General features: G+C 54.0%; 1 protein-coding gene across 1 annotated transcript; it reads right to left on the bottom strand.

The window, feature by feature from the left end:
• Positions 1-16,286: 16,286 nt before the first annotated feature.
• On the bottom strand, positions 16,287-17,404 carry DNAJB8 (DnaJ heat shock protein family (Hsp40) member B8). Its single transcript, XM_032336136.1, has one exon. The coding sequence runs from the start codon at positions 17,114-17,116 to the stop codon at positions 16,409-16,411; it is 708 nt and encodes a 235-aa protein (XP_032192027.1). The 5' UTR covers positions 17,117-17,404; the 3' UTR covers positions 16,287-16,408.
• Between the last annotated feature and the right edge of the window lie 1,797 nt (positions 17,405-19,201).

Genomic DNA, 19,201 nt, shown 5'->3' with positions numbered 1-19,201 from the left:
TGTATTATTTCATGCAGTTTCTGTGGGTCAGGAGCCCGGGAGCTCAGCTGGGTGGTTCTGACCTCCTGTCTCTCCCAAGGTTGCAACCTTGGAACCTATTGACTAGGGATGGGGCTGCTGCTGCCCCAGCTGGCCCGCTCACCTGCATGCAAGCTGATGCTGGCTCCTGGATTTATTGGAGTGTCCTCAGAACGTGACAGCAGGCTTCCCCCAGAGTGAGTGACCCAGGAGCAGAAGATGGAAGCCACTGTATCTCTCATGACCTCCCCTCAGAAGTCACACTGTTATTTCCAGAATATTCTGTATGTTCCGTGTATGAGCCTATACCGTGTGGGAAGGGACCATACATGGGCCTGAATACTGTGAGGCCATTTTAAATATTGGCTCCCACAGCTGTCCGGCTGTCTCTCTTCTTCTCGCCTGGTTCAAAGCAAGCAACCCCAGAAATATCCATCCTTTCCTCTCTACTGGTGCTGTGGAAGAATTGTCCCTTCCACCCATGGCCATTCTGTTCCCTGGACCTTGAACCCAGTCCCCTGTCCTTTCCAAGGACCATTGCAATTACCAATTATCAATGCAACGGGATTGCATTACCACTCAGCCCTTGCCCTTGGCCTCTCTGTCTTTCTCCCCGCCATCACACACTCCTGTTTCATGCAACTGTGTTCTTTGCAGCAAAGCTGAAGCATCCCCAGGCCTCTGTTATTTTTCTGTTGCCCTCCCTGAACTCCTGTGACAGGGACAGTGGCATTCAGGTTCCCCTTTTTATCCTTTATACCACAGACCCCCTTGCTGGCCTTCATTCCCGTGACCTCTCAAAATCACACCCCACACAGAGGAACCGGGGGTCCTTGGAAGCAGGTCTGGCTCTGGGTCAGGGCAGGAAATATTCAAGACAAATCTGGGGTGTCTTATCATGCACAATGCAAGGGGAATGATCGAAGTCTGTAGGGTGAAGATGGGACTCGGGAGCTAACTAGCAGGGGCTCCCACACTGGCCAAAGGTGGGACAATTAGAACAGCAAGAAAGTCTGCGACAGACTGAAATACAAAGATGCTTAAAAAAAAAAAAAAAAAATCATGTGCCTAGAAGGGTAGCTGAAAAATGTTATTTGTTAACACTGGGTGTGATAGAAACCAATTTATTATTCCAAAAAATTTTCAATAAAGGGAAGAACAGTCATCTATCTTTCATTTCTTCCCTGAACTATTTCTCAAAATAACCAGTTCTCCTTAGGAAAATTCTAGCTAATAAATGAAAAGGAAGTGCTAGAATTTTACCACTTTGCAACCCTCTAGTAGTGGAATTAGACACGATCATCAATGGTTCTTAAAATTATTAGTGAAAGGCATGTGGCGTGCTTTATAATGGATGGGCCAAGCTGAGAACTCCCGAACCATTGGCCAGTCATAATGTCATCAAAAGAAAGTGATCAGACACAGGGTATCTCCAGGAATAATAGCTTAGGAAGGACACAATGCTGTCTATGCAGCATCCTTGCCCGATACTCTTGCCTCGATCTGATCAAGCCTCTGGACCTATCTCCAGCCTCCAGAACTACAGGAAACACAGGGCTCAGAGCGACACGTGAACACCACAGGCGCACAATTAGCAAACTCCAAAATAGGGCAATCTGTAGTCAAATACCACTTTCTCAAAGTGAAGTGAAAGGAAAAACAGGGGGAAGAGGGATTTGTAAACGTAAGAGCTTAAAGGGCGTATTAGTCAAATGCAGTGTGTGGCTCTTGTTTGAAAGCCGTTTTGAACAAATGAAAAGTAACTAGGGAAGTTTGAATAATAACTTGAAATTTGATGATATGAAGATTTTTTGCTTTTTAGGTGTGATAAAGTTTTCGAGGTTACGTTTTTTAAGTCTTTATCACATCTTTACGGGTGAAATAATATGATAGCAGGGATTTGCTTTAGTCCAAGGTTGGAGGAGTGGATGGGGATAGAGATGAAACGAGACTGGCCAGACGCTGTAATTGTTGAAGTTGCGGGGGTGGCTGATGGAGACCCGTGACACTGCTCTCTTCCATTCTACGTATGCCTGGCAGCCTTCATCATAAATATTTTAAAGATTTTATTTGAGGGGCGCCTGGGTGGCTCAGTGGGTTAAGCCTCTGCCTTCGGCTCAGGTCGTGATCTCGGGGTCCTGGGATTGAACCCAACATCAGGCTCTCTGCTCAGTGAGGAGCCTGCTTCCCCACCTCTCTCTCTGCCTGCAGCACTGCCTACTTGTGATCTCCGTCTGCCAAATAAATAAATAAAATCTTTAAAAATATATTTTATTTGAGAGAGAGAAAGAGAGTGTGTGTGCATGCGCATGCAACTGAGAGAGAGAGAATGGGGGCGGGGTAGAGGGAGAGAGAATTGCAAGCAGACTCTGCACTGAGGATGAAGCCTGACTCAGGGCTCAATCTCACAACCTTGATCTCTTGACCTGGGCTGAAACCAAGAGCCACCCAAGCACCCCCATAATAAATATTTTAAAGAGAAAAAAAGATTGTTCCATCCTTTTTGTCTGCTATGGCATCTGAGGAGACAGCTGCTCCAGATGCTATGAGCTGGAGGAAGCCACCCGGCTGCGTCCCTGAGTGACCCTGTGGAGCAGAGCCCCCACATGCCTTCTCCTGGCCCTTAGACTCACATGTCCCTCCTGCCATCAAGGCTCTGCACACACAAGGCTCTACACCTGATGCATTTCCCCACCCACACCCACCCCGTGATTTTCTGATCTCAGAGCAGCTTTCTCTCATCTTCCTATCTGGGTCAGAGCCTCCAGACTTTCCCAACATCCTGTCTCCTGCAGCACCTCTCTCCATTGCAGTCTTAAATGTCCACCATGGCTACTGGGTTAAAACCTCTCTCCTTCCCTGGACAATTATCCACTTGCAGGTAGAAATAATCTTTGCTCCTCATGGTGTTGGGAAAGCCCACAGTTCTGCCTGTCACGTGGGAGGCACGCAAATCTTCCTTTGAGGAAGTAAGTGAAGTAATGGTGAGTTGCAATGGTCTTTGGGCGCTGGTGATGGGAGTGATGGTGATGGCGGTGGGGGTGGCCTGTGGTCCGTGGTGACAGTGGTGGCAGTGGACGCTCTAGTGGAGGTGATGGTGGTAGGGGCAAATGGCGGTGGTAGCAGTGTGGTGATGGCAGCAGGGTTGGTGAGGGGATGATGGTGGCAATGGTGGTGTTGGTGATGATGGTGCCCACCCTCCTCCATGCACACTTGGCCAACAGATCCGTGACCTGATTCACACAAGGATGGAGCACTGTCAGAGCTGATCGCTCCAGTGCTCTCTCCAGAGAGACCACCCCTCAATCCAGGAGCTCCCCGGGCTCCTGGCCTTCCCATTGGTATTGGGGTTTCTCATTCCTTTGACCCAGCCTGTCCCCCTTCAATAGAGCCTCTCTCCACTTTTAGCTGCCATTAGTCATAATGGGTTTTTGTCTCTTATCACCAGTTAACTCTAACTGGAGCAGAAGGGGATAGAGAGCAATGGGCTGAGATGAAGCCCATTCCTTCCCACTCTCCTCTGCCCTTCCTCTTCCTCTCTCTGGCCTTGGGGTATCCTTGGACGTATCTCCATATCTAATCACTCCCCAGGCGATCTCACCCAGGTCTTGACCTTTCTCCTGAACTCCAGATCATGTCTCTAAGTGGGCTTCTCTAACTCAACTGCCTATCATGCATGTCAAGCTCAGTCTGCCCCAAACTGAGCTCTTGATTTCCCTCCACAAATCTGCCCTCTCATGGTGCTCCCCAGCTCAGTGAATGACAATTTGGCTTTACCACACCAGAGACCTTGGAGTCACTCTTGACCCTTTCTCTCACCCTTGCATCCAATCCATCATCAAAGCCCATCAGTTCCATCTTTAAATACATTCTACCAATTGTACCATCTCCATTAATATCCCTCTGCTGCAAGCCACTGTCCTCTCTCACCTGGAGAGCTCCTTCCTAGGCTCCTTTTCTCCACTCTGATGCCCCCACAGCCTCCTGGCAGCCAGAGTCATCTGTTGGAAATGTGTTGGCCTCTCCTTGACATTGAACCTGGTGATGGCTTCCCATCCACCTGACAAAGCACCGCTGAGTTTTTGTATATGATCTGCCTACTTCTTCCACTACTTCTCACTCCATTCTCTGCTTTTTATGTACTCATTTAATTTTAATGTAGATTATATTTTGCTTAAGATTTCTTTTTTTAATTTATTAGAGAGTGCACATGTGTGCATGTGCATACATACGCGCACACACACATGCATGAATGGGGAGTGAGGAGTGGGGAGAGGGAGAAGCAGGCTCCCCACTGAGCAGGGATTTCCAATGCAGGCCTCCATCCCAGGACCCTGGGATCATGACTGGAGCCAAAGGCAGATACTTAACCAACTGAGCCCCCCAGGTGTCCCCATTCTTTGCTTTTTAGTGAATGCTGCTGCCTCAGGGCCTTTGCACATTCTGTGCTCACTTCAGGGAATGCTCTCCCCAGGACTTATGATGGCTTAGACCAGTGCAATGGCAGAGAGCATAGAGAAGAACCCACAGGACAAAGAGTCTGAGAGGAGGGAGCTCAGGATGATTTCCTGGTGCATAGGTGGGCCACCAAATGGATGGAAAGACCACCCCTTACAAGGGACACAGAATGGGGATCAGATCTGGGGAGGAAGGTGGCAAGTTCATTCTTGGCACTGGGCGTGAGCAGCCCCATGGGCCATCCAGGAAGAGGTTACTGGGGTGCAGGCTGACGGATTCATGCTCTGGAGCCCAAGGCAGAAAGGAGAACAGGGAAGCAGCGCCCAGGCCAGCAGCCACTGCCATGGAGAGCCCGAGACAGCCACCCCCAGCCTCACCCTTAGATCTGAGCAGCACCCACTCTCCCGCCTCAGCCAGGCTTTCTGGGAGAAGATCCAGCCCAGCAGCAGCAAAAACAGCAGCCAAGCAAGTCTGAACAGAGACAGTGCCACTGATCCCACTCGGTCAGACTGGTGGATGAATCCACAGGCCAGCCTCTCCCAGCCAGCAACTGGCGGTTGATCAATAAGCCTGATTAATAATTAACTTTTTAATTACGTGTCAATTTAAAACAAGTATGGGAAGCAGTCACTTGCCGTTAAGGTCCTTGCTTTTCTTTCCTAAAGGGACTCTGTCAAAGGCCTGGGCTCTAGAGCCATGTGGGTGGAGGGCCCCGCCAATAGCGGGTAAGGGACCCCATCCCCTCCCCTAGCCACAGGGATCCTTGAGACACCAGCCCTGTCTCCTTTAGCCATGCCGGGGGATGCTTTCTCCACTCAGCAGTAACTGCCATGCAGGGCAAGCTGAAGACAGAGCAGGAACTGTCCCCAGCCCCCAGGTGCCAGGTAGAAGACCTTCAGGGACCTTTAAGTGAAGACAGACTGATTCCTGTGGTCCCAAAGGAGGGAGAGACAGGGTGGGGGTTCCGTGGGCCATAAGAAGGTGGCGCTCTCCTTGGCCGTGATGGGGAAGGGTTGGAAGGATGCTCTAGGGGTGGGAGCCACAAGGCTAGAGGCATGGCAAGGGTTCAAAGTGGCAAAGGGCAGCCGGAGCATCTGGAGAAGATGGTTTGTGCATACCCTTGCTGCCACCCCAGAACCCCACGACCCCAGGGGTTTCCTGACCGGCTGCTCGGGTGACCGCAGGCATAACCACGGCGCCTGGGGGGCCAAGTGGCTGGCAGTGCCAGGTTCCTGCTTTGGGGTGTGACAGCACGGTGTGGTTGGCGGTAGGGGTGGCCCTGGCCCAGCACTGCCCAACTCCCATGCTTCCCAAGCCCTTGGAGGAGAAGCCTGTTCCACTGGCCAGATCTCACCAAGCCAGGGAGTGCCAGGGGCAGAGGACAGGGAATCAGGCAGCTCTGGAGGGTGTGGGGGGTTCAGAGATGTCATCTGAGATCACGATCAACCTTGGTTGGACCCAGGACCCCTCGGAGATGCTGATGGTGGCTATGCTCAGACCTTTTCTTAAAGCCACACTGCCCCTTCACACGTCCCACAGTCTATTGGCATCCTGGGATGCCCACTGGGGTCTAGCTCAGTACTGTGATCCTGGGTCTTCATCAAGACCTGTGCCCAGACCATTCACAGGGTTCAGCTGAAGGGATGAATAATGCCTGGGCTTATCGGGCAAGCAGCAAGGTCTTGGGGGTGGCCCACGGGGGGCGGGGGGGGTGGATGCTCCCAGTGCCAGGGGAGAGGAGAGAGGGACAGCTTCGGCAGATGGAGAAGCAAGTCCTAGACAGGGGTGTGGGACATGAGCCGGCCCCGTTCTCTTTCCAGGCCCTGTGGTGGGCCGAGTCACAGCCCCTGAAGATGCCCCCGTCCTAAACTGCAGAACCTGCCTCTTACCTTAGGTGGCAAAAGGGACTTGCTGATGTGATTAAGAGTCTCGAGATGAGGAAATCATCCTGGATTATCCAGGTCCTTCCAGTGTAACCACAAGACTCACAGAGAAGCGGGCAGTTCAGAGTCAGAGCGATCCGAGATGTTAGAGAAGGCGGAGAATGAATGCGTCCTCAGGCTAAGGAAGGCAGGCAGCCTTGAAGGACACTGAGAGAGTTTTGCCCCAGTCTCCAGAAGGGACCCAGCCCTGCCAACACTTTGATTTTAGCCCAGTGAGACCTGCTTTAGAACACTGGCCTGCATTGTGAGAGGATAAATGTGTGCTGTTTTAAGACCCTAAATTTGTGGTAATCTGTGATAGCAGCCGGAGGAAACCATTCCAGTCTCCTTCCCTGAGAAGTCCTAAAGAAAGGGAAAGCCATGGATCGCAAAGGAAGAGACATCTAGAAGTAAGGAGAGGGGGCGCCTAGGTGGCTCAGTGGGTTAAAGCCTCTGCCTTCGGCTCAGGTCATGATCTCAGGGTCCTGGGATCGAGTCCCACATCGGGCTCTCTGCTCAGCGGGAAGCCTGCTTCCCCCGCCCTCTCTGCCTACTTGTGATCTCTGTCTGTCAAATAAATAAATACAATCTTTAAAAAAAGAGCTGATTTTTAAAATCTCTACTTAAAAAAAAAAAATAGAAGTAAGGAGAGGTATGAGCAGCCGCCTGAGGGGCCTGGGAGGGTGGCTTATGGGGCAGCAGGAAGCAAGACCGTTCCCCCACCCTCAGGTCAGCCCCAGTGCCCCGCAATCCCAGTGTGAGGGGAACCGTGGAGTGGATGGTAATGCCTCACTTCTCAGATAAGGAAACTGAGGCTCAAGGACTAAGGTGACTTGGCCCAGGGCTAGATTGTCCTCATTCTACCCACTTGAACTCTGGCGGGGTTGGTGATAAAAATAGGTAGCCCAGCCGAGATGGGGCTGAGGCCTGTGGGTCCCAGGGCTAGTAAGCAGCTGAGCTGTCTCCAGGGGAGAAGTCCCAGCCCAAAGACAGCAGGAGGCTGCTGCTCCAGCCAACCTGGGAGCAGGCCACACCCCTCTTCCTTCTATCAGGTGAGCTTGAACAACACACTCCCCCCCCCCCACCCCGTCTCAGCTTCCCCTTCCGCTCAATGGGGTGAGGTTCCCCACCTGTTGGAGCCCACTTCACACGCCAGGGAGGGCAGCCACTGTCCACGAAATGCTGTGGACAAAACGAGAGCTATTATGACATGTGTAAAATAATGCTCATGTTGGCTAAAGGGAAAAATAGAAACACGTACCATACGGTTTTCCATAATGTTGGCTATGACACTCAGAAAACTGCCACCAGTGAACTCTCTGGGGAGCCAATTGTGGGGCGTGTCTACGGGGGTGTTTTTATTTTATATTCTATATGTTTTTAATTTGTTATAATAGGCACGAGCTACAAAATAAATTTCAGATTTGTCATACAAACTCGTCCGTGGAGCATTGCCGCAGATGTAGAAGGTGGCGGAAGTCTTTGAGGCTGTTCCCAAATACTGCTTCTCACTAAAGCCCCTGGGAGGGGGAGTCAACCTCGCCTGCTGTCACCCACCGACACGCCTCCCCACCCAGGTTGAGAGAGAGAGGGCAAGTCCAAGCAATAAACAGAAACCCAACAGAAGGACAAATCCTGTATGACTCCGCTCCCGTGAGGTCCCTAGAGTCACCAGACTCACAGGGACGGAAGACAGGATGGTGGCGGCCAGGGGCTGGGGGAGGGGAGTGGAGAGTCGGTGTTCAGTGGGAACAGAGTGTCAGTTCAGGGGATGAAAAACTTCTGGAGAGGGATGGTGGGGTTGGTGGCACAACCAGATGAGGTTACTTAATGCCGCAGATCTGTGCACTTAAAATGGTTAAAGTGGTAAATTCTGTGTTATGTATATTTCGCAGTGACAGCAAGCTAGTTAGTGAACACATCATCACCTCCTGTGGCTAAAAGAGGGAAGTAGGAGATTCTGAGGAGGAGGCTGGAACAAGGGGTCTCCGTAGGTGTTCGCCCTTTGTTCTGGGTCTTGAAGAGGAGTTTGGAGACCTCCACCTGCGTGCACAGTGGGAAGTTACAATTTGTCCTGAAGCTGAAAGATATTTTGTATTTTCCTGGAAGCCATTTTGGGGAGTTTGGACTTTAGCTGTCCAGGAACAGATGATGGGAGAACAAATCAGAAATGATCATGGCCTTCAGTGAAAAACAGAGTGTCTTGGTTTTTTCTGAGGACGGGAGCAGGGGAGTGACAAGGTCAAAGGAGCTGTCCCTGAGAGGCCACCTCTGGCACCAAGGTGCTGGGAGCCCAAAACCCAGGAAGGAGGCTGGGGCACGGTCAGGTCCACCGGGGAAGCTCCCCACAATGCGGGCCATCAGGGGCGTCCTGCACACAGTAGTATACGGATCTGAAGTCTGAGCCTACCTTGGAGGTAGACAAGGCAGCATTACTGAGCCCCGTCTGACCTGGGCGCTGGACAGAGTGGCTCTTGGCTCCGCTGGTCTGATGCAGAGTCCTGACCAGACGGCAGACAGTCACAGAAGGGCATCGCCGGGTCCCACGGGCTGGGGTTCTGAGCTGCCCAGTCTTAAACTGCTGTCTTAAAGTTGCTGATTCGCTGTGGGTTCCCAGAGAGGGGCCAACATCTGCAAAGGCGCCCAGCCCCAATGGAATGTGCTAGAGCTTCAGCAGGGCGGGGGCACCAGAGTATGGAGCTAAGATGTGTCCCAGCACCCGGGGAAGGTGGCGCATAGTCAGTGAAGGAAACAAAGCGGAGCCCCAACATCTCCTTCTGGCACCTTCGCAGGCCTGGCACACAGCTGGTGATGGATTAATATTTGTTGAGTAAGTTATAGAGGGAGCTCTCTTTCCAAATTCTGGTCCTGTAAAATGGGCAGGGACTTGCAGTGATGGGAATGACATTTGGAGAACAAAGCATACAGTAGGTGCTCCGTACCTTCCTTCCATCCCCAGGAAAAGGCCATTGTCGACTTGACAAGTTTATGTCCTAAAAGCTAGACTCTGGACTAGGGTAGCTCTTTGGTAGAAGGAGCTGCTGTGTCAGTTCTGAGCCGAGCTTGGGACTGTGCCTGGCCAGGGAGGAACTCTGGGGTCTGGGACCCTGTCATGGCGGAGGGGCAGTGGGGGGGGTGGTCTGAATGTCCCGCCAAGCCCCTGGCGGTGGTGTAGCCCTGGGAGGCCACAGTGGGGCTAGGCAGCCTGGCTCAGCAGGGCCCTGGAGCAAACGGTTTAGGTGCTTAGCCAGGAGGCAGTGGGCAAGACCTCCCTGTCATCCGTGTTGCAATCACCAGCCTTGCCCCGAGGCTCTGCTCAGCCATCACTGGGCCACTGCCTCCCAGGGTCTCTCGGTCTCCAGTCTCTGTGTCTCCCAGCTCTGAGGCATCTTGAGCTCTCTCCCCCAGCCCCTCGACACCTTTGTGCCCCTGTGCTTCTGTATCCCTGCATCTCTTGGGTCTGTGGGTCTCTCCTTCCTTCTCCCCATGCCCTGCTCCCCCATCTTCCTGCCCATCCCCACCCCACCCACTGCAGTCCCCTCCAGCCCACTGTGTTGCCCTTATCTGGGTCCAGCCCCTGCACAATTGCTGGGAGCCCATCCCCATGACAACGGGGCAGATGGCGGCTGCGATTAGCCTCTCTCCCTCCCGCCAAGGCTCAATCCGTCTTTGAAATTAAATCAGCTGCGATAACATCGACTGGCCAGAGGGAGGGAGGGAGGGCAGAGGCTGCCTGGGCCCCACCCAGTCCGCCCCAGGCCCTGGGTGCAGGGGGAGAGGATGTGGAGGGCAGCAGCAGCTTCCAGGGTGGCTGTGTGACCTTGGCCAAGTCTCTAACCCTCTGAGCCTCAGTTTCCCCATCTGTAAAATGGGGACAAATAGCCGTATCTCTTTCTTGCTGTGGGTGCAAGTCCGTTGGGGACTTGTGTGGACAAAGTAGGGTCTCAGTAGGGTTAAGAACATTGCCCCCACCTGAGTCCATGCAGAAACCAGACTCTGGTGGAAACACCCCAGTGGGGGTGATGCTCCTTGGCCAGGCCTGAGGCTACTGCTAGCAGAGAGGTTGCAGACCTGGCTCCCCACTTGCTCTGGGAACCAGGGAGCATTCCTCCCCTGGGCTTTGGTGCCCTGATTTGTAAAATGCCCCAGGGTCACTGAATCCTAGCGCCAGAAGGACACACTGGGAAGCCATCTTGTCCAACCATTGATGGGGAGTCCACTCCTTCCCCATAGGATTTGGGTCCCTTCAGACAGCCAGGGGCCCAGAAGGGATGTAGGGACCCTGGAGTAAAGGGTGGAGGAGGGGGACCCTACCTAAGTCTAAGGTCTACCTGCAGAAGTGGCATCTGGGAAGAGGCTGTTGGTAGGAGGTAGCTGGGCAGGGCTGAGCGGTAAGGGGTGTTTCAGGCAGTGAGGTCAGTATGTGCAAGAGACCTGAGGCAGGACTATAGCACAGAGAGTGAGGGGGGCATGGGGAGATGCATAAAGACCTGAAGGCAGGTGTGGGGAGAGGGGATGCATGGAACTCTGGGAGGAGGGCTCCAGGCAGAGGGCACAGTCAACACAAAAGTCCTGAGATAGGAGCAGGACAGGTATGTGTACTGGATGGGGAGGTGACAGGTGGGGCTGGCGTAGAGCAAGTAGCAGGGAAAGCCAGAGATGTCCTGGGGGCCAGATAATGCAGGGCCTTGTCGCTGCCATGAGGACTTTAGCTTTTTACTCGGAGTATCTCCTCAAACTGTTTTCCACAACATCCTTCTGGCTGCTGGGATAAGAACAGGATGAAGGAGCCGGGGGTGGGGGTGGGGGGCAGGGAGACCGAGGAGGAGACTGGCGCAATGCCCGGGGGAGTGATGGGGGGATCCAGGAGGCAGCAATGGGAGTAAGGAGCTGCATTCTGAAAGTGGGCCCTTCCCCCCTTAGGAGCCACTTTGAGGCTGGGCCAGGAAAGGGCCCTCCACGTAACCCCCGCCTTGGGGCACTCTTGAATGAGAAGGCCCAACCAGCCTGTCCACGCCAGGGTTTGCATGCTGGCTTGTGGGGGCTCTGCGGGCGCCCCCCTCCCCGGCCTTCCTCACCACTACAGTCTCTGCACCTGGCACACAGCCAGGCCCAGAAGGCGAGGCTCCCTCGGCCAGACTGTCCTGTTCTGGCGGGACTTGGTGAGGCCTCCCCAAGGAGGCGACTTGGAGCGAGGCCCCCAAGGATGAATTTAGCAGGCCCTCAGGCGATGAGAAGGGAGGCTCAGGCGCAGGGACAGAAGGCACAAGACACAGACGCTGGGCAGTCAGTGCCCACGGGCGGGTGACATGTGCGGCTAGAAACACAGCAGGGGCCTCCAATGCCCGTTCAGGGAGTTGAACTTGATTTGGGGGGCCCATCCCTGGTTGCACGTCAACCTGTCTGGGCTCAGGTTTATCAACGTGGCAAATGGAGCTAAGTGCTGAGACAGGATTCAGCAAAGCGGTCATGGACACGGCGCATGCTTAGCCAGGTGATCGGCAGCCCTGGGAGGAATTAGGAAGGGGAATGTCAAGACCTACCATAGGTCCGGGCTGGAGGGAAAGTACCGGTTTCATGTGCCAGGCTGGTGAAAGGAGGGGAATGCAGACAGCGACTTGGCCCTGGGACCCTGAGGGCATTTAGGCACCAGAGCCTTGCAAGCACCCAGGTCTGGGCAGTGCACCCAGCTCTCCACCATGCACCCAACCCCAGGACCTCGCAGCCGCCTGGGCTGCTGGGCCATAATTGAATTGGCCCAGCAGCTGTCGGAGCTAAGCGGGCCCACTTGACGAAGCCGCGGTTGGCCAGTAATTGGTGAAATTAGCAGGTCGGCAGGGGCACAGGTCAGGTGCTTAATGCTGTAGCTGGGGCTTTGATGAAGTTAGTCACATTGCAGGGCTGGGAGCTGGGATGCAACCTTCTGTGCGTCATGGGGGCTCTCCTGTTCCTCCAGTAACATGGTTAGGAGACCTCCAGCTGCTGGCCTGTCCCAGGGGCTCCTGGAGGCAGGACTCAAGAAACCAGAGGCTAGACTGAGCCTGGAGGTGCAGCCAACAGCCAGGTCACCAGGTCCCCTTGGCCAGGGCACTTGCAGCCCCGGAGGGGCTTTACAACCCCTAGAGATCTTGGGATGATGCCCCTTGACTTCCTAGAAAAAGCCTTCAACAGGTTCCCCTTGGGGAAAAGCACCCAGGCCACTTCTAGGCATCCAGCCCTGCCTCCCTGCCACCACTGTGGGTGTCCTTCCGCCTAGCTATCCATCTGGAAATGGAGATGAATTCCTTCCAGGTCTATTTTTGACCAGGTCCTGCCCTCCCCTCAAGGTTTATGGCGTCGCAGCAGCTTCTCCTCTCATGATCTCCACAGACTATCCCCTGAGCACACCCCTTGGTTCTTGCTGTTCCCTGGAACAGTGTGCTCTCACCTTCTTCCATTTCCCATCAGTTGCTGAACTTGCCAGGCTGGGAGTTGAGATACATAGATGAGCAAAATCTGCTCAGGTCCCAGCCAGATCGGCACTCACAGCACCTTTCCTGGCCACGCTCACAATCCCCTCTTCCCAGCCTGGGAACCAGACACCCTGTCACTAACCAGCCTTGAACCTTGGCACCTGGAATCACCTCCATTTCTGGCTCCACTCCAGCCCCCCAAGGAACAAGGAGTTGCCAGCATGCCAGTCCTTCAGGGATGCACACGTTTGCATACACAGGCACACACACATGTACATGCACACGCATACACACACAGGCACACTGACCTTGGTTGCTGTACTTATTATGGTTATTGTTACTGTTATTATCATTTGAAAGGTGAATCCTTTGGAGTCAAAACACCGGGATGAAATTCTGGCTCAGCCACTTGCCAGATACGTGACCTTTCTCTCTGAGCCTCAGTTTCCTCTTATGCGACATAGGGCAGCAACCAATCTGGAACAGTGTAGGCATTAAATGGCACTGTGTCTATCTGCCTTCGCCTGTTCCTCATTAGGGCAGGGTCTTGGGAGTTTTTGACCAGGTCCTGCCCTCCCCTTGAGGTTTATGTCCTCACAGCAGCTTCTCCCTGCCCAGAAATGCTTTTCCCCCTGCCCAGAAATGCTTTTCCCCCCAGAAAACTACATGGTCCACGATTTCACTTTCATTCCCATTTCCTCCTCAGGAGGTCTCCCAGAAGCACCCGACAAAACACTCCTGTGCCCACACCCTTGACTCCATCCTTCATCTACGAGTTACCCCCCTGTATTTCCTCTCTAGCATTCATTACGACTCAGGACAAGGTTCTAAACACCTGCTCATTTTCTGTCTCCCCAGTAGAACATCTGTCCCATCAGACAGGGGTCTGTTTCGCCCATTGCGATATCCCCAGCACCTAGAACTGTGCCTGGCATATAGTAAGTGCTCAATACATATTTCTTGATTTGCACTGAAGTAAAAGTGCATGACCAAACCATAACTTGGGATTGTTTCAAAATAGAAGTCTGTGTAAACAGTATTTTTAAAAAAGACTGGCACTCTGTGGGCCCACAGGTAATCAGGACTCAGCTCTGTCACCCCTCCCGTGATTGGAAGCTCACTACCCTTAGGGGAGTTGGCCTTGCTCTGACTTAGAGAAAGCCCCAGTTCCATAGGACTAGGACCTGCTCCTTGTGACACCCAACCCTTCTGGTGACTCCTACACCTAATCCCTGGGCCTCAGACTCATCTGCTCTCCTGGCCTGCAGGAGTCCTGCAGAGACTTGGGGACAGCAAATGGAATTCATGAGGCTGCCTTTCTCCAAGTTGAGTCTCCCCAGCTTCTCCTAGGATGAAGTCTTCAACCTTCTCCCCACCCTAGCCACCCCTTCTGGACCCACTCCAGGCTGCTCCTGCCCATCTCCCCCAGCGGGGCCTGGAGCTGAACACAAAGCAGGATCAGAATTCTGAACAGAAGAGCTATGCATTCCCCAGGGCATATGCAACTTCCTGGGCACTTCCTCATTAACACCTTTGGTCACACAAAGCTTGTGGCCCACTAAGATCTCCAGCTCCATGTCCACACATGGCTGACACAGCCAGGTCTCCCCAGCCTGACTTCCTCCTTCTCTTTAAAGCAGAATTAACAACAGTCACTCCAGTTTCAAGGGTTGCTCATCTTATTTCTGATGTGGACAGTAGTTCTGCAGCCTCCCAACTGAGCATGTCTGAGAATGTAAAGTCTGTGCCTTTTTTTGGCTCCTTCAAAGCCTTAGTGCCTCATTGAAGACACAAGGCTGAGGACAGAACCCTGTGGCCCCGTTTATAGAGACCTCACTCAGGCTCAGACAAACACATACAAGCACGCCCACACAAACACCTTCATACAACAAGTATTTGAGTATCTGCTCTATTTATGCCTTGAGCTAGAGGCTGGAGGTGAGCAAAAAACAGGATCAGAGCTCCCATTTTTGTGGACCTTATGGTCTACTGGGGCAGCAGACTGAAATCAACCACCCTGCCCTTCTCTGTGCTATACAGATACAGACAAAAATGTGTGCACAGTGTCCGCACACACATGACCCTCAGGCTATAGTACCCACCCCCACTCCCCACCCTGCACCATGTGGGGTTACTTAAGGGTTATTTGGGAAATCACACAACAGAGTCCCAGTCCTCAGATCACCTGCCAGGAGGCCTTGTATGAGTCCATGGTCTGGTCTGCCTATAGCTGGCCTCACTTTCTCTCCTACTTGTCCCTCTGTCCACAGCCCAGGAAACTTCTCAGAAGATGCCTACCACTGCTCTGGCTGGTAGAACCCACCACTAGAACACCACGCCAATAGCCTGCCCTGAAGTCCAGCCCAGGGGCCCAGCCATGAGCTCTACAGAGGCAAGCAAAAGTCTTCACCCCAAACTGTATTTCTGAGTCCTAAACAGGACCCAGGACCTCCCATCTCCTGCTCCAACAGCCATTTCCTCCCAGTCAGTCCCGCTCTGGCCTGCCTGGGATTAGCACACATCCTCCAATAACCCAACACACACACACACACACACTCTCTCTCTCTCTTTCTGACACACACACACACCTAGAAATATTCATTCTTCTAATGCCAGACGTTAGAAGACATTCTTCTTAGTGCCAGACATAGCTCTAGACTTTAGGGATACAGTGAGCAATGAGGCAGGCACAGGTCTTATCTCCCTTGGACCTGCAGTATATTCAGGAAGGCACACATCTCTTGGTAGTTCCGCAGACAGCCCTAAGGGCTGGGGCAAAACAGGTGAGGGACCTTTAGTGTGGGGTAAGTGGAGAACTAATTCAGAAGAGTGGTGTTGGGGAAGGCCTCCTTGAAGAACGGATGCTTAAGCAAAGGCTTCAAGATGAGAGGGCATAGACCAGGGAGAGCAGCATGTGCAAAGGCCCTGAGGTTGCAAGGCATTTGGTTCCATGGAGGACTGAAGGGTTGGCCAGTGTGTCTAGAGTTCAAAGAATGAGGGTTGCAGGGAGGGGAGACCAGGAAGGTGTGTAGGGCCAAGCCACCATGACTTGGCCTCCCTGGGAGGACGAAGACTGAGGTCTTTACACTTAGAGCAGAGAGACCACCGTAGGCTTGCAGCAAAGCAGGCAAAGTGATGTGACTTGGGTTTGGCAGGTTGGCTGCCTGACAAGTCACCAAGAGGGCTGGGAGTGAGACATGGAGCTGGAGGCATGTCCCCCATCAGAGATCCGATGGCAGGCACAGAGGCAAAGGGCTGGGTTGAGATGGACAGATGCCAACCCCAACGGCACAGACAAGAGATCACAACAGATCACCCACGCATGCACCCCTCCCACTAGCGCAGCCTGGGCAGAGGGGGCGCCCGCGGGCCTTAGCATACACACTCCCCCGCACAGGGGCTGCCCCCCTCAGCAGCCCATCAGGTCCCCACACCCCACACATCGGGGCCAGTTGTTTCCATGAACTCACTTGGCAGGTTTATTAACCACCAGCCACGCGGGTGGCATGTGCACGGTGGGCAGCACGCGGGAGCGGACCCTGGGGGACGGCCGGGTGCTCACTTGTTGTCCACCCGCTTGAGCTGCTCCTTGCCGTTGATGGTCACCGACCTGAGCTGCCCGTCCTCCTCCACTTCCACGCGCTCCTGCCCGTTCTCCACGATGCGCTTGGTCGTGACCTTGTGCCCGTTGACCATCTCGGTGGACGACATCACCGACTTGAAGCCGGAGCTGCCGGCGCCCGAGCCGCCAAAGGACGTGGACGAGAAGGTGGCACGGTTGGCCCCGCCACCTCCGGCCCGGCCCAGGGTGTCGAAGGATGAGAAGGCTTCCATGAAGGCCGGGAACTCGCCGAAGCCTGCGGAGAAGGCCCCCCTCAGGCCATGGCCCCGGCCCGCACGGTCACTGTTGAAAGGGACGTCCCAGAAGTCAAATGAGAAGGGGTCTAGGCCTCCGAAAAACTCGCGGAAAATGTCCTCGGGGTTCCGGAAGGTGTAGCCTGTGTCGAAGGGGCTGCTGTAGTGAGTGCTGGCCCCGCCACCGGCCCGCCAGCTGTCACAGCCCGCGCGGTCGTACACGGAGCGCTTCTTGGAGTCGGACAGGACCTCATAAGCCTCAGACACCTGCTTGAACTTCTTCTCGGCCTCCTCCTTGTTGTCGGGGTTCTTGTCGGGGTGCCAGCGCAAGGCCAGCTTGCGGTAGGCCTTCTTGATGTCCTCTGGGGAAGCACTCGACTGCACCCCCAGCACTTCGTAGTAGTTGGCCATGCCGAGGGGAGGGCGGGGGCAGAGGTGAGGTGGGCACGGGGGCCCGGGGGACCGGGATGGACTCGGAGGAGGCAGCAGCTGGTGTGGGTCCCTCAGCGGGGGCCTTGCTGGAATCTGCTGGCTCCGGGCGTGGCTCTGCCCGGCGACTTTACCTTTTCATAGTACCAGCTCTCAGGGACGGGTGGGCGCCTCCACTGAGAGGGGTGGGGGGAGGGGGACACTGCCACAGTGGGGCCAGGCCAAGGGCAGACACCCCCTGCAGAGCGGAGGCTGGGCCCTTTGTGACATCAGCCCCATGGGCGGGGCAAATCCCACCCCCAGCTCTGCACCAGCAACCCTCCTCCAGCCCTGGGCCACACTGGCTGCCCCTGCCCACAAGGTCAAGGTTGAGGTCAGCACTTTGGCTGGCTGAAAATTTGGAGCTCAGTTATGCCGGGCCTGTGGGCTGAGCTCCCTGGAGCCACGGAGCAGAGACAGGGCCGGCCGCAGGATCTGGCCAAGGTGGGCAATGCAGGTTGGAGACAGTGGTCGGGGAGGGGAGGGAGGGCTTCTTGGGACAGGTCCACTTAGCCCACTGGCTGGGTTCTTGGGATGGAGGGGGAGCCTCAAGTGGGAAATCAGGCAGGGAGGAAAGAGAAGGGGTTCATTCGGGTTCATTCTTCTTGTGCCCCTTCATCAGGTCAGATCCTCAGGTAAGCCCCACAAAGGCAGGCATGTTCGTTGGTGTCTAAGACCTTACCTGGAAAGCAGTAAAAGTTTGTTGAATGAACGAGGCTCAGAGACATGTAGGATATACTCAAGGTTACACAGCACATCTGTGAAAGAGAGAGAGTGAGAGGCAAACCCAGCACTGTCTGAAGACAGCAAATAAAAAGAAGCATTCCACTCAGGTCTGGTAAGAAAAATCCAGATAATAAGTGTGACTAGTGGGGTGCCTGGGTGGCTCAGTGGGTTAAAGCCTCTGCCTTCTGCTCAGGTCATGATCCCAGGGTCCTGGGATTGAACCCCACATTGGGTGCTCTGCTCAGCAGGGAGCCTGCTTCCCTTCCTCTCTCTCTGCCTGCCTCTCTGCCTACTTGTGATCTCTGTCAAATAAATAAATAAAATCTTTAAAAAAAAATAAGTGTGACTAGTGAGCATAGTGGGGTGAGTGGTGGTCCCCCAAAAGCTATGTCCCTGTCTTAAGCACTGGAACCTGCGAATGTGATCTCCTTTGGAAAGGGGTCTTGTAGATGTAGTTAAATTAGAGATATTGAGACGAGAGCATCCTGGATTTTGTTGGTTTGTCCCCAACCCAATGGCAAGCATCCTATGGAGCCACACAGAAGAAGAGGGGGATGGCAAGGCAGCACAGGGAGAGCCCGCAGTTACCAGAAGCCGGAAGGAGGGAGTGCAGCCCTGCCAACACCTTGATCTTGGACTTCTGACCTCCAGCATGGTGAGAGGTTGCATTTCTGTTGTTCTAAGTCACTCAGTTTGTGATCATTTGCCATGGCGGCCCTGGAAAGCTAGTAAGGTGAGCGAGTTAGGGACCAGATGTTCCTAAGCATTTACATTTTCTTTAATTCTTGCCCCAATGTTAGATCATATTTAGAAATAGTAATTAACAGTACCAATTGAGAGCTAGTCCCCCCTTCCCCTCACCGCACCCCTGTTAAGATGGAACACATGCTAAACCGTCTAGGGACTGCACCAGTGAGGAGCAGAGCTATTGGGATCACTAACTCTTACCTAAGAGAGTGTTCTGTTCCTCTTCCTTCTCTCCCCCCTTCCGTCTCTTTCCTTTCCTTCTCTTCCCCCCTCCCTCCCTTCTCTTCTTCCTGTCTGTAGTCCTTATCCCTCTCTGTATTCTCTCTCTCTCTCTGCTCCTTCCATACTCATCAGTGCTGGGTTCCCAGCACCGAGCAGGGACAGTGGGTTTGAGCCAGTCCCAAATGCTGGGAGGGATGAAAGCAGAACCTGGAGACACTTTATAAACCTGACTTAGAGTGGCAGACGCAGTCACCCCCAACCCACCTCACCAGGAGCACGACCCATCCGCCGTGCCCCTGTCCATCCACCCCGAGGGGCTAACACCTGACACAC

Source organism: Mustela erminea, chromosome 1, assembly GCF_009829155.1.
Source record: "Mustela erminea isolate mMusErm1 chromosome 1, mMusErm1.Pri, whole genome shotgun sequence".
Lineage (NCBI taxonomy): Eukaryota > Metazoa > Chordata > Mammalia > Carnivora > Mustelidae > Mustela > Mustela erminea.
Note: the sequence above shows the minus strand (reverse complement) of the source record. Positions and strands in the feature narration are given on the sequence as shown.

Coding starts and splice junctions, on each gene's coding strand:
- DNAJB8 (XM_032336136.1), bottom strand. CDS start 17,116: ATGGCCAACTACTACGAAGTGCTGGGGGTGCAGTCGAGTGCTTCCCCA.